Raw genomic sequence first — 14497 nt, 5'->3', positions numbered from 1 at the left:
TACATATACATTGTGTAAGGTTGCATATCTTGATATGGGTTTGGTTTACACAGGTGTATGCATTTATGAAGACATTGATTAGTACACTTAGAATTATTTTGTCATAGAATTCAAAATTATGCACATGTGAAATATATTTAGATATCTGCTTCAGAATCTTAGAAATTGTTTACTACCAGTCTGAAAGTCCCTTTGACTTTCAAAAGTTGTTTTGGTTACCTTATGTTTTGTTTGAAAATTCTGTAGTACATCGTTCAGTTGTAATTTTAGGGCCAGATCTGGAAGTCAGGATTCTACACCTCTAGCAAGGACTTCCCACTCCCCCAGTTCCCTTCCCCTAAACTAGCAGCTCCACCCATCACTTAGTGTATCATTCCAAAGCTGATGCTTTTCACTTAGAGGCATTTCCAGGGAACTTGTGACTTACCATATAAATACACTGTTCTTTATCATTCCATTGTTAAGTGTTTTAAGGATTAAATAACTGTTAAGATATACATCATACATTTGCTCTCCATTAAGCAGTAGTTTTCCTCTCATTACCCAATCATGTAGCTTCTGTGAAGGCAGAGCCCATGTCCAGGTATCACTAGTACCTGGCACAATGCTTAGCACATGGAAGGCCCTTGATAAATATATACTGAATGAATGAATAAAGACTGTTTATCGTCATTCACAATATTCTTTCCCAACTGATTCTAAACAGAAATCATCAAGATTAGGAGAGGGCTTCCCTGGTGGTGCGGTGGTTAAGCATCCCTCTGCCAATACAGGGGACACGGGTTCAAGCCCTGGTCTGGGAAGATCCCACATGCCGTGGAGCAACTAAGCCCATGTGCCACAACTACTGACCCTGTGCTCTAGAGCCCGCGAGCCACAACTACTGAGACCACGTGCTGCAACTACTGAGGCCCGTGTGCCTAGAGCCCATGCTCCGCAACAAGAGAGGCCACCACAATGAGAAGCCCGCGCACCACAAGGAAGAGTAGCCCCCGCTCGCTGCAATTGGAGAAATCCTGTGCACAGCAACAAAGACCCAACACAGACAAAAATAAATAAATAAAATAAATAAATTTATAAAAAAATTAGGAAAATAGTAAGGTTTGACTACTTCAGATATAAGTTCTAATGACATTTTGTTCTTATGTGTGGAAACAGATTTTAACCTGTTTTGCTATGGTTTAAAGGACTTGAGACTTAACTAACGCAGAAATTTAAAAAATGAAGTGATTAATTTCTGTTATAAAAATAAATGCCTATTTTGCATAGTAACAAATCAATACTCTTTTCAAAGTTCAAAGGAAAGAGAAGCTGGTATTAGTTTCTATTGAAGTCAGATCCAACTTTTATGAAGACAGTAATAATTTCATATCAGAATCAAATAAATTTCAGAACTCAGTTTGAGAGAAAAAGGAAAGGCTTTAGTTAAAATCTTTACAATAAAATAATTATGATTATAAATCTTTTTAGTTAAATATGTACACATTACATGGTATTTTAGAAAAGAATGGAAATGAATAGTTTTTCAGGCAAATCTAATGCACAAATATACCATCTTTTTTAGAGTATAATGTCAGTTTAACATTCTTAAACAGCTGTGTCAGACAATGGCTCTGCTTTGTGCAAAACAAGATAAGCAAAATTAAGAAAAATTCTGCAAAATTCTTTAGTTCCCCAAGGAAATTACTAAAAAAGAAAAGAGTAAAAGAAAAAAGGGTTGTACACTCAAGCTTGATTGTATACAGAGGCTAGAATGACCAGCACTAATGTAACCCCCATATCTGCTAAATAAGTCCTTGGGTAGTTTTAGTTTGAAGTTACAAGTTAAAGTCCTAGCAATTGTGCTCTTATGCAGCCACATGGCCAATAAGGTAGATGTTGTCATAAAGGTGCCCCACAAAATCTTCACTAATGTTCTGAGCAGCACGGCGGGTATTTCGAATAAATTCTCTTTTTGACATTTTATTCTTCACGTGAGGGCTAGTGAGGTCAATGGAAAGTAGAATCAGAGAGTAGCACAGCACATAGACAGCATCTGGAAGGACAAAGGAACACCTGGAATTACGGGCTGGTTTTTAAACTGTGGTCTCAAAGGCAAAACTGTTCATAATTTCTAAAGCTCAAGAGTAGATGATAATTAAACATAATCGCCTGGGCCTTCCCCAGTTTGGTGATGAAAGTCCTGTGTCCTAGGAAACTCCTCTCCTGGGCAAACAGGGATGTCGATCATCCTAACTGAACACCAATTCAGTGAGCATTTTCTTCAAATAGTTTAGGAGTTTAGAGTAAAAAGTCATTCTAAATTTAAAAATTTCAAAATTGGCTTTATTGGTCTCTTGCTTTCAAATGTGATATTCCCATTCAACTACCCATTAAATACATTTGTACTGTCAGTATATCTTCCCGTTAAAAAAAAAAGTCGGATATTTATTTTCAAATGCTTTTACAAAAACCTAATTTAATTAGAAAGCATTTTTAATGACAAGAAAATGTATTAACTTGGTACTAGAAAATAAAATGGAAACATCTCACAAGATTATTAAATTACCCTTGTCATTTAAGATATGTATTTAAAAGGTCTATGGAATTTACATATTAATCTCAAAAGTAAATCTTTAGGGAAAAAACTGCTAAACTTGAGCCCACACAACAAAAATTTTTCTTCTTTATATTGTTCAGGGCAATAGTTTACTGTTAAAACAGTAAGAAACCTCATGACACTTGCTACTGCTACTTGCTACTACTATGGTGTTTATTTTTCAGAATATTGCAGTCTTAATAAAGGTTGTCTTGCACAAGCATGCTCAACAAATTTCATATGATAGGAAAAGGCTTTGTAATCTCTGTATTAAGATAAGCACGACAAGATTTTTTGATATGAAGAGAGAAATAAATCTATATCACATGAAAAAAATACATAGGTGACTCAGGCTATACCATGCCCATATATACATACACACAAAACAGTGAAAATTAGTTGTATCAAAAACAAATTTTAGTAGAATAATTCTAGGTGTTACCTATGTAATATGTGTATTATTAAAAGCTTTAAAAATAATTTCTCAAGTTTTTGATTAGACTAGTAAAAATACCTAATGCTTAACCAAGAATTTTAAAGAATTTATATATCTAAGTCTAACTTTCCTCCTAAAACAGTATATTTACTACATGTAAATAATAGCTATGACAAACTAGTTATTGCTAGAAGCAATAAGACAAGTATTTGTAACTACAGGAAGCATTTTTCCCCATAGTGAGAAAAATATCTCATCTACTACTATTTTTACCTAGAGATGGGAATGGGAGAAGGAAGGAATTCACTATATACATTCTTACCAGGACTAAGGCCAAGTTCTCTCATTAAATCAGGGTTACAAGCACAGAATCTATGTGAGAACTTTGTTATAAGTGTTTCAAGATACTCTCCGCGCTCTTCAGGGGCATGGATGTGACGAAAAAATTCTCTCAGTGCATTGGGCAAGAACTGATTTCTAAAATTATGCAATGTTACAAGGTCATCCAAGACATCTCTCCTAGTAGAAAAAGAAAAAGGTACAGTTTTAGTTAACTTTTCTCTATTAAAAAAATAATGGGAAAAATCACAGATTATTCATTTTTTGGATGAAAATACTTTATCGTTGATTACCACGTCAGCAATCCTATAAAGTATATGTGTCTTAAAATTTTAAAACATCAAAGTATGATTACTTATAAAATTAAGCAGTTTAGAAATCTTTCATGAATAGAATAACAAAACAAGGTGAAACTAGAAATTCTAACTATAAAATGAATGAAAAATGAATTTTTCAGTATTAAAAATGGTAACTTTTCAAGTATCTTCTTGGCTAAATCCAAATGACAAACAGAATTCTTTATTTTTTTAATTATGAAAATAAGGAGAATCTTCACTTTCCATACCAATCCACATCACCAGAGGTAACAATTGTTTATGTAGACTTTTTTTTAAAGTGTCTACATATACCCTATATTGTTCTAGAATTTGCTTTTGCTTGTTTCATATAGTGTATTGTGAGCAGCTTTCTGTGTCTTTACACAAAGATCTAACTCTTTCATTTAAATGGCTCCACAGTAGCGTATCTTATGGATATAAGAATTCTAATGATATACATTTAGGTTGTTTATAATTATATAAATATTTGTGTACATATGTGCATATATACTTATTTTTTATCAATAGCGCTCTAATAGTCACACTTTGTTATAATATGCTTCAATCCTTACTGAACTCAACCGTGATTATATGATCATGATTATAGAAATCTTAATTTCTACCAGTTGCTTATGGCAGGGATAGGCAAACTACAGCTAGTGGACCAAATACTACAGCCCACTGCCTGTTTTTATAAATACTAGAACACAGCTATACTCACTTGTTTACTTATTGTCTATGTCTGCTTTCATGACACAATGGCAAAGTTATAAGTAGCTGCAATAGAGAACATATGTTCTTCAAAGCCTAAAATATTCACAGAAATATCTGGTTCTTTAAAGAAAAACTGCTGATCCCTAGGTACCTAGCATTTAAGGACAAAAAGAGTTAATGACACCATCTTTACATAAGAAATTTCTTTCAATGACCGATATGCTGAACTATAAACCCCTCAAGGACAGGGATTATGTTTTAATCAACTGCATACTGCTACTTCTAGCAAAGTTCCTGGAATATAATAAATACAAATTGTTGTTGAAAAATCCTGAGAAATAAAAAAAAAGAGAATTACACTGAAAAGACACATTTTTGAGCCATTCTTTAGATTTCTATGAGATCTATAATTTTTAAAATGGTAGTTCGGTGATGTCACATCAAAATATTTTCACAATATTTTTCTGTCTGTTGATACCCAGAATTCAAGAGTACAAATGAATGACTATCAAGTCAAAACAGCATACTAGGCACTGTCTCTGTAAAGCACACTATTAAATCACACTTCTGGAATTTTCAAGCTTTTACATGACACTTTTGTGTAGTATGATGCAAATATACACATCTTATAGGATTTATGTTTATGAGTACTATTTGTCCATTTGATTTTTATATGGACAATTTCAAAATTCATAACTTTTAGTTACCAAACACTTAGATTTTATGTCTAGTTTTGGTTTGCTATCACAAAGATGTTGGACTTCCATTTTGTGTCTGTGCTTGGGCTTTTTTTTTACATTTACAATGGTAAATTCCTCATCAGCTTGCAAGAGAAATGATTTGCAAGGTATAGGAATCTTTCTCCTGTCTTCACTCAATCTTGCAACTAGATGAATGCTACGTAGTACAGTTTTTAAGGTAAAACTTAACTCATTAAAAGCATTATTTAACTCGTGTCTGATGAAAAATTATTTTTTTTTACCTTTCATCAAGATAGATTCTGAGTTTTTTCCAATTTAGTGTTCTTGTACAGAAGATAAACTTTGCTATTTCCTTTGGTGAATCATCTAGGATGCCCTTGGACATAAAGTAGTTCACTCCCTAAGACAGAAAGACAAGTCTACATAAATAAAATCAGTCTTCCTTTGTAAATTCAACAATTAGGCAATAGCAGAACAATAGCTATAGATTCTTTCCAGCATTAATAGACTGTTTATAGCTTTAACATGCAAAATACAAGCTAGAACTTGAACTGAAACTGTTATTTGTGGTTGATAGTTTACATGCAATGAAAAGTAGGAAATTCAAAGTTAAGACTTCTAAAGACATCCTAATTCAATTTTCTGGCTCAGGTCAGTTAAAACTAACTATCCAGAAATATGACCTAAATTGGGGGTGGGGGGAGTGGGGAAGAACAATTACACAGACTTTAAGAATAAGCCTTACAACAAACACTTCATTGCCTAATGGAAAACATGATTTCTAAAGCTCAGACACATATTCTAACACACTTTTCAAGGAAATAGCTTCTTGAGAAAAATGGATTCTCCAAATCAAAGACTAACAGGTTTTTTTCTGGAAAGAATCATCATTAAATTTACTTAAAGTAAAAGGAGCAGAGTTCCAGACTGGTTTATGGGTTGTATACACTTTGGCTTCAAGCATTGCTATTAATACATTCTGTAAGAATTTAGCTCCAATACACACTGAGGTTAAACATAATAAGACAAAACAATTTCAGTGTTTTTCATAGGGTTTATCTTTGAATTTCCTTTTCTCTGCATGCAAAGTTTTCCAGAGAAGCATTACCCGTAAGGTTGTACCCTACTTTAGATTTAAACCACCACCAACAAAATAGCAACAAAACAATCAAACACTGAAACCAATGTTCTCTCATGTATATGAAGGTCACATTCAAATAAATGCCTTATGTGGATTTGAATGTGCAGTTATTGAAATAAAAGCAGGTGTGTTTATTTCAACTCACAGTTATCCAGATACATGCATTCCCATGAATGCTCATGTCTGGATAATAGCACAATGTGTGCAGTTAATTGGTAGAGAAAATGACATATTATATACACACAACATACTGTTTTCACACATAAATTCCTTCCGCATTTCTTCCCTTTACAAACGCTTACATAGTAATCAGAAATATTGCATACATTAGGAATTCAAAAAATTGGAAGAATTTTTATAAAAACTCTCAGGAGAAAAACTCTCATAAAATTTTTATATTACATTTTTTAAGCAATTTGGTACCATGAGGTTATGCTTTTGAAAGGTTATAATTATCTATAAAATGTAATTCAAAGATAAGATTTTGGTATAAAACTAATTTTATGAGGATAACAGGCTATTAGCAATGCTATCAAATTTTCATAAGAATTTGAAAAGTATAAAAACAATCCTAAAGCACTGATTTTAAAAAGCATATAAAAAGCAGAATGTGAGAACGTGAAACTTTGCCAACTCAGTGGTAAGCCATATTTCAGACTGCACCCTGGATACAAGGCTAGAGCACATAACGTGATCAAGATGAAAAGCCAAGGAACTTGTTTGGAATGAGGTTCTCAGCAGCTGTCTGAGGGGCAGGAACGAGAGAAACAGGAATGCTTGTTCCATCCTTTCCTCCATTCGTTTGAACAATCGAGAGTTGACTGTATATTTAATTAATCTACTCTGCAAAATTAAGCCAGGTTTTGATTTTTTTTTCTAAAACTCCTCCATTTAAAAAGCATAACAACATATTAGAAGTATTTCCAGTGCTTAATTTTAATCCAAGTGATTCAAAGACCAAGGAATGTCAATTAAGTAGTAATTAATAGGTTCTTTATTCATGCTTACTCATAAATCAGTATTTAAGAGACACAAAACTAATTCTAATTTACTTTTTAAAAATTTACAAAATGTAAAACAACACTAATGTGATCTGTTAAATAGCATGTAATTCTCTAATTATATGATATATGCCATTGTTAATACTGTTTGATGCTCCTTTGTTGTAAATTAACACTGGCATTTGCCTTATGCAAGCATCATACAATTGTTGGTCATTTCCTTTTTTTACAGAATACATGTTTGAGAATTTAATATGTAACCTCACTTGAGTTCTCCAAAATCAATCAGATGCAGAGGAGTAAGCAGATGGTTTTCAACCCAGTCCTGAAAACCGGCTACACAGGCTTGAAATCAGCCAACACTGCTGGTTTTGAGGAAAGACAGCATCAGTTTCAAGCCCGGGATTCCTCTGGAAAGGAAGGTTACTTAAGCAGGGCTTTCAGAGTGAAGAGTAAGGGATGACAAAACAGAAAAGGACATGGGACCAGATTATAATTGTCTTCAATAGGCAAGCTAGCAACCATCCGAATTCCTATCTTGTTTTTTAAGCAATAAAAATGAAAGAAACCATAGCATGAGATCTGTTGAATAACTACATATTTGTTTAATACATGTATGAGTATTTTTGATTTTTAATAATGTTTTACAAGAATGGTACAGAGGAATCCCTAGATCATATAGCATTAATTATAGTTATTAATCAGGATTAAAACTCTCAGCAGTATATGTGTGTGTTTCTGTGTGTGTACGTGTGTGCATGTGTGTGTGTCTCACAGGCAGAGAGGGAATCATGAACATTAATATTAGCCTATTTTAACATAGTTTCCAGAGAAAGGAAGGTTTTAGCTCATTATCATCTACATGATGCACTAAAAAGTGTCCAATTCTGGATGTCACATCTTATGGGGCATATTGACAAATTAGAACTATCTGAATAAAGGAAACCAGGGCCTGATTGGATTGTTGGAGGGTCTAGACTTCATGTTATGTAAGGAAGAGTTGAGGGATACAGGGATATTAGGTCTAAAGGTGAAGCTATTTAGAAAAGAAGAAAAGATTAAGGCATTAAGACATCTGAAGAGATTAAGACTTGTGACATCTGTGTCACAAGGAAAAAGGAATAAACACTGTGTGTGGTTTGAGTGAAGACGTTAAGCTGATGAAAGCTATGGAACTTCTTCTCCAAATAATGCACACTGCCAGGTTTACAGTGATGGACACAAGTATAAGAGTTTTGCTTTAAGAAACTTTTAAAATAATGTCTTTCAAGAGGTCCCTTTCCACAGAGTTATGGGGACTCAAGTCCAAGTAGAAAGCTAGGGGATGAGCAAGGTAAGGAAACCGAGTACAGCCGACTCACTTGAAAAATGTATTAGTATATAGGAGGGAAAAAATGGCAAAATTAAAGGGCAAAAAGATAAGAAAGAGAAGATAATTGGAGCTGCAAGTAGAGGAGAGCAGGGGAAAGGAATGAAAACACAGGTGGGGTCTAGCCTGGAAGACAGGAGAGCGGTACTGGTTTGGAGACAGGTGCATGAAGAAAATGTTAAAAGACAAAAACAGAGTGCGTGTTGGTTTTCTTTTTAGGGAGGACAAGCCATCTGGAGAGAGTTGAAAAAGAGAGCTGACTTGGCTCCTTGAGCAAAATGGTAAAGATTTCTACCAACAGTGGTGCAGGGTGTAACAGGGAATCCACTAGGGATAAAGAAAAGGAGGGCCAAGCAGCAATGAAAACCCAGGAGAAGTTAAGGTGAATTCATCTCATCTCATGCTAAGGTTTGCTTTAATAGAACACATGCTGTCAGTGATTCAAAGACAAAAAAAAAAAAAAAAAAAATCAAGAAATTCTGTAAAGCATTCTCCATGGATTATGTCACTAAAATTTGTTATGCAAATGACAGCACCAAGACTTAAACACTCCAATTACAGCGGTAAGCTGTTTAGACACAATGTTTATTTAGGTGGCAAACACAAATAATTCAAGAAAACATATGCAAATAGCTAAAGCCAATATTAAGAAGGAATTCAGGGTGAAGAAAAGGATGTGTTGGAGCTCAGTCCCCTACCTAATGTATCTCTCCATTTGCTTACTACGATAAGAATGGCTCCTTTCACACAGCAATTCCTGTTTTAAGATATATCTACATTCTTTTCTTTTATTATATAAATACCCATATTTTTCTCTCCTCTTTTAATAAAGCCTATTTTGGGGGATCAAATCATTATTATCCACAGTGTGCTTCAAAAGTAAAATCTACCATATATATGTTCAGAACCAAAAAATATGTATTTGGGGACAAAGTGAATTCTAGTAAACTAGGCATGAAAGGACTGACTTCTGCTGTGAAGCTAAAACTGCTCTTAATAAAAAAGTCTTAATTTTTTTTTTAAAGTGCTGACTACTAGTACTGAAAGTACTGGCAACTGGCCCAGACACTTGGCAGACACACTGTGTAACAGTTGGTATCAATAAAAGAAATCACTAATAAAACAAAACTGACATGCTAGGGAGTACCCTTAATTTGTTTCCCTAAAGAACAACTTAGGAAAGAAATTTAGTTAAAAAATTTTTTTGCTTTAGCTAGTTTTGTTCAAATTTGCCATTGTATAAAATGCAAAAATCAAGTACCATGGCTACTGCTGTTCAGGTAATAAATCTGTCCTTTGAACATTATACAATAGAAAGCGAACTGGACACTGCATTTAATTTTCTTTTTAAAAGGACATTTGAAAACGTTTAGAATAACTATCCTTAAATTTTAACAATAAATATTTATAAAACAAAATAATTCAATCTAGATTTCTAATCTACTAATATTCAAGTATACATTTTAACCACAGTGAAATGAACAGTTGAAATGTAACCTTTTCGTACTAAAAATACTGTAAAAATAAGATACACTATATATTGTGAAAGCTTTTATTTTAAAATCTTAATTATTTCTAAAAAGTTAGCACATCAGAGTGCAGCCCTCTACAGGTCAGAGTATTCCCATTGTCTTGTTTGAAAATAGCAGCAGCAGTGGTTAAGATGACATCTCTGATACTATTTCTCCTTTTTATAGTGCTAGCAGAATTGCTAATGAAAATGTAAAATCTATTAATTTTTATCCAGTCCAGCAGTTCTCACTCTTCCTATTTAATTAGAGAACATGTGCTCTACAGTTAAAGGAAAAAACACATAGACCTTGAATACGTGAAATTCTTCTAGGGCTACGTATTCTGCAAATTAAAAAAAAAATCAACACCTTGCTTTTTAGCTGAAGTGAAATAAATGCAGAAGATTACTTAATGAGAAAGTTTAAGACTAGGTATCTATGCTTTTACGCTGTCAATTCATTTCATTCTGCCCACTAAGTTTTACCATGCAACTCTCCTATGTATATAACACTGACCTTCAGCACACAACTTCAGAAATGTCACACAATACTTTTATTCATGGGAATTTACTCTAATTATTCCTAATCTAGTCACTAGATTGAAAAAACTAAAGCAAAAACTATGCCCAAGTTTTTTAAGTCGTCTATGTAGAAAGATTATTTTATAAGAGTAATAAGTAATGCTTTCCTCTAACTGAGGTGCCCAAAACTAGGCTATTCACTGGAAGGTTCTATGTGACTTTATAACTAAGAGGAAAAGGCGGGTAATAAACGTGGGGAAAGATACTTAAAGATAATGTTGATGTCAGCTTCAAGTCTGAGCTGCAGATTTCAGTCTCGTCAGTTCCCTGGGAAGAACAGAGCGCTCACGCTGTCCACACTTACATGGAGAAGTGACAGTTGTGGAGAGAAGAGAGAGGGCCCATGTAGCCAGTACCCTCTGATTCAGTTACTGAAATTGGTCAGGACACCACATTCTGTCTGGAGGATAATGAAAAGTCATGAGTATGGACTGAAGTCAGCTTATTCATGGACCTGTTTGAATTGGCAAGGCTTTCAGCTTCCAAGAACAATTTATGGAAGGCTGTTCGTATGTGAAAGTGCACAATGCTGAGGAATTGCTAAGAACAGTCACACATATGCCCTAAATTATTTGTAGCTAGAAGATGTCAACAGGAAACTCACAAAAAGGAGGGATAGTTCAAAAAAAATCAAAAGAAAAATGGAAAATCATCTATAATGGAGTCCAGGAAAAATGGAGGAGAGGCGTGGGACAGATCTTTCTGCTTCTTTTTCATAGGAGAGAAAGCAACGACATCAGACAAAATAACATGAACTTCATCATCTAAGGTTTCAAATAACAATAAAAAGTCCCTATTAATTGGTTCTAATAGCCTCAAACAGAAAACGAGCCATGTCTGTGAGTTCTAACAGTCTCCAAGGAGTCACACCCATAACTGGGCTAGATCACTGCATGAAGATGATGTTACTTGTGATAAATTACTACTAATAATTAAATATAGCAATCATTATTGCAATTAGTATTGACAATTGCTGGTAGGTGATGTAAGCTTCTAGAAAAAGCCCCATCTCTAATCTGTCTGTAAATCAGAAAAACACAGCATCCTAATCAAAATATGGAGATAAAACTCTATTAGGTTAAGGTATGATAGATAACACTTCAAACTAATGATAAAGTGACACACTTGAGCACAAATGTTAGTTTAGAATTCCCACTTTATAAAAGTCACACACAAATATTGCATTTGTAATATGTGCATTTATAGATATACACGTACATACCTACATATACGGCTATTTAAATGACTGACTCTACTTTGATAAATAAATAAAAATTACAATTTTATCATACTACCTAAATTCTAGAATGTACATTTATAAGTATGTTTTAACAGCTCTGAATTAATTTTTAAATAAACAGAATTTTTTTAAGTGTTCTCCTAACAGAACATATACTTTCAAAAGGAGGTTAAAATTAAAAAAAAATTTTTTAAAGCCCAAATCTTAATAGTAGACAAGCAGAGAAGTTGGGATTTAAATGGTAGTTTTACTGCCAACACACGTGCATACTTCTTCATGTATTTAAGGTATCTGTTCATCCTACCACCATTTCAGCCAAGACACATTTTAACTTGAACATAATTTTGGACCTCAATTTATTGCTTAAAATGTCTTCAAAAAGATTAAACCAAACAGTACCACTGAACCAAAAAGTTACTGTATATGCAAAGATTGCTCATCACATGTCAGAAAATGAAATTAAAGGCAAAGTGTATCACCATCTAAAGCTAGAAGATGTTGGTGTGACTGATACATACTTCATGAAGGACCATTACTCAGGTATCAAATATGTATTTACTACAATCCAAAAGTTCCAGGAGAGGAAGAACCTCCAAGCCTAGAGCAGTGCCTTCTCCTGTGCGTGGTGTGTGTAGCTCTACTTCTAGTGTAAATATAAGACTACATTTTAGTGAGCACTTAGAAGCGCTAAGCATTTAACACATATAATTTCATTAAATTTTCACAACACTACCATGATATAGGTACTATTATTGTCCCCATTTTTTTTTTGGTCACGCCGTGCAGCTTGTGGTAACTTAGTTCCTGACCAGGGATTGAACCTGGGCTCTTGGCAGTGAGAGCTCAAAGTCCTAACCACTGGACTGCCAGAGAAGTCCCCTATTGCCCCCATTTTAGAGATGGGGAAACAGAAGCACGGAGAGTGTAAATAATTTGCCCAAGGTCAAAGTCATATAACTAGCAAGTGGAGAGACACTTAATAAGTATCTGTTGAATGAATATTTGAATCTCTCTGTGTAAAGCTTCCAGATGACTTTCAAGAGAAGCTATAAATTTGTAAGGATTATATAATTCAAATAGGGGAAAAAAGAGAAAATAATAACATAACAAAAGAAAAAAATAACATAAAAACCTATGAGTTGGACCAGTACACTGTAAATGCCTCCAATTATAAACCCCCAAAGGTCGAAGTAACCAGTCCAAAAATAAAAAGCAACATGTCATTCTAATGATATATTTAACTGCTAATAAGTGATTCAGAAAGATGTTAAGACTTTGATTATAAAGAAGGCATCTCTAAAAACTTTGATATGAAAGAAGAAAAAGGTTACATAATCTTATGGATAAATGTACACAACGATTAGTTGGTCAAAAAATTGCATTTAATGTAGTGTTTCCTGAGAACTTCCATATTTCAAAGCTGTAATTAAATTGATGGATGCTGTACAAGTGATGACATCCAATAATTGAGGAAATATTGTCTTTTCAATTACTGAAAAAGCACTCATTGTGACACTGGTAGCAGCAATTTCAAATTCAGGAAAGAGATGGAGGAGAGACAACTACCTTGGACATTAAAGCTGAGAACTTAAATCTAGAAAGTGATGTCAAGTTTCACTGAAAATGTGGTCACATCAGATAAAGAAGAACATGGTAGAGGTGTCAAGGTGGTCAGAGAGGGTAAAGTAAGGAAACAAAAGGCAAACAGATTTTTCTTTGAAATGTACTTAAAATATTAATACAATACTGCAAAGTCTCTAGGTACACTTATCTAAATTTGTAACAAAATTCATACAAAGAAAAAATCTTGCTCATTTTAGCAGTTCACATTTTTAAATTTGTAGTATGAGTGTTGTGGTGCTAAGATATTACAATTAAAATATTCTAATTTTATTCTTTCCTCTAGACCAAAGCCCTAGATCAGTACATTGTGCACTAATTTCAGTATGCTTTTACCCCAGACAATTTACACTTAAATGAGGTAGCAAATTCATATTTCCTATAACATACTTAGGAAAACAAAACCAAAACTCATCAGGCGGTTTGAGTGATGAATAAACTATGGAATACTCCAGGCCTGAATCTTTTTCAATCAGATACAGACTAGCAAGCAGCCTGGGAAATTGATTCTCTCTGAAGCTTCTGAAAGGTTTATACTGAGTCTACCAGTGTCTTTCTATGGACTGATTCTAAACCACATGCTGGAATGCCTCTTGCAGACAAGGAAGGGTAAGGGAGGGTAACCACAGATATAGTATGGTCAGGGCAGAGTGTAAAATAAAGTTGACCTCATAGACACAGGATAAAGTCTTCTTCTTAATCATAAAATCAACACATGACAGATCAGATTGAAACAGACAGAAACATACATCCATATATACCCACACATACATCATGTTGCCCTGAAGAGAGTTAATGGCCTCTAGTTTAGTATGACTTGACCAGCTCTACCTGGCTGAAGGTTATTAACTTATCGAGAGGATAATATTCAGTGTCTGAGAGGCATAATTTTGCCCTTTGACGCTAAGGATGATCAAGGTGAAGGGACTTTGCCGATGAACGTGAGTGT

The 14497-nt window shown here is 34.0% G+C and overlaps 1 protein-coding gene across 1 annotated transcript in view; it reads right to left on the bottom strand.

Annotated features, from left to right (window-relative positions):
• Positions 1-1484: 1484 nt before the first annotated feature.
• FBXO8 (F-box protein 8) overlaps positions 1485-14497 on the bottom strand; it is a 35548-nt gene continuing 22535 nt past the window's right edge. The window contains exons 4-6 of the mRNA XM_060102648.1: positions 5367-5485; positions 3337-3533; positions 1485-2035 (exon numbers count right to left, since the gene is read on the bottom strand). Coding sequence (XP_059958631.1) covers positions 1848-2035; positions 3337-3533; positions 5367-5485 — 504 coding nt within the window. The 3' untranslated portion in view covers positions 1485-1847. The remainder of the gene's footprint in view (positions 2036-3336; positions 3534-5366; positions 5486-14497) is intronic.

The sequence above is a fragment of the Mesoplodon densirostris genome, chromosome 6 (assembly GCF_025265405.1).
Source record: "Mesoplodon densirostris isolate mMesDen1 chromosome 6, mMesDen1 primary haplotype, whole genome shotgun sequence".
NCBI lineage: Eukaryota > Metazoa > Chordata > Mammalia > Artiodactyla > Ziphiidae > Mesoplodon > Mesoplodon densirostris.
The sequence above is the reverse complement of the archived record's forward strand: the minus strand, read 5'-3'. Positions and strand labels throughout refer to the sequence as shown.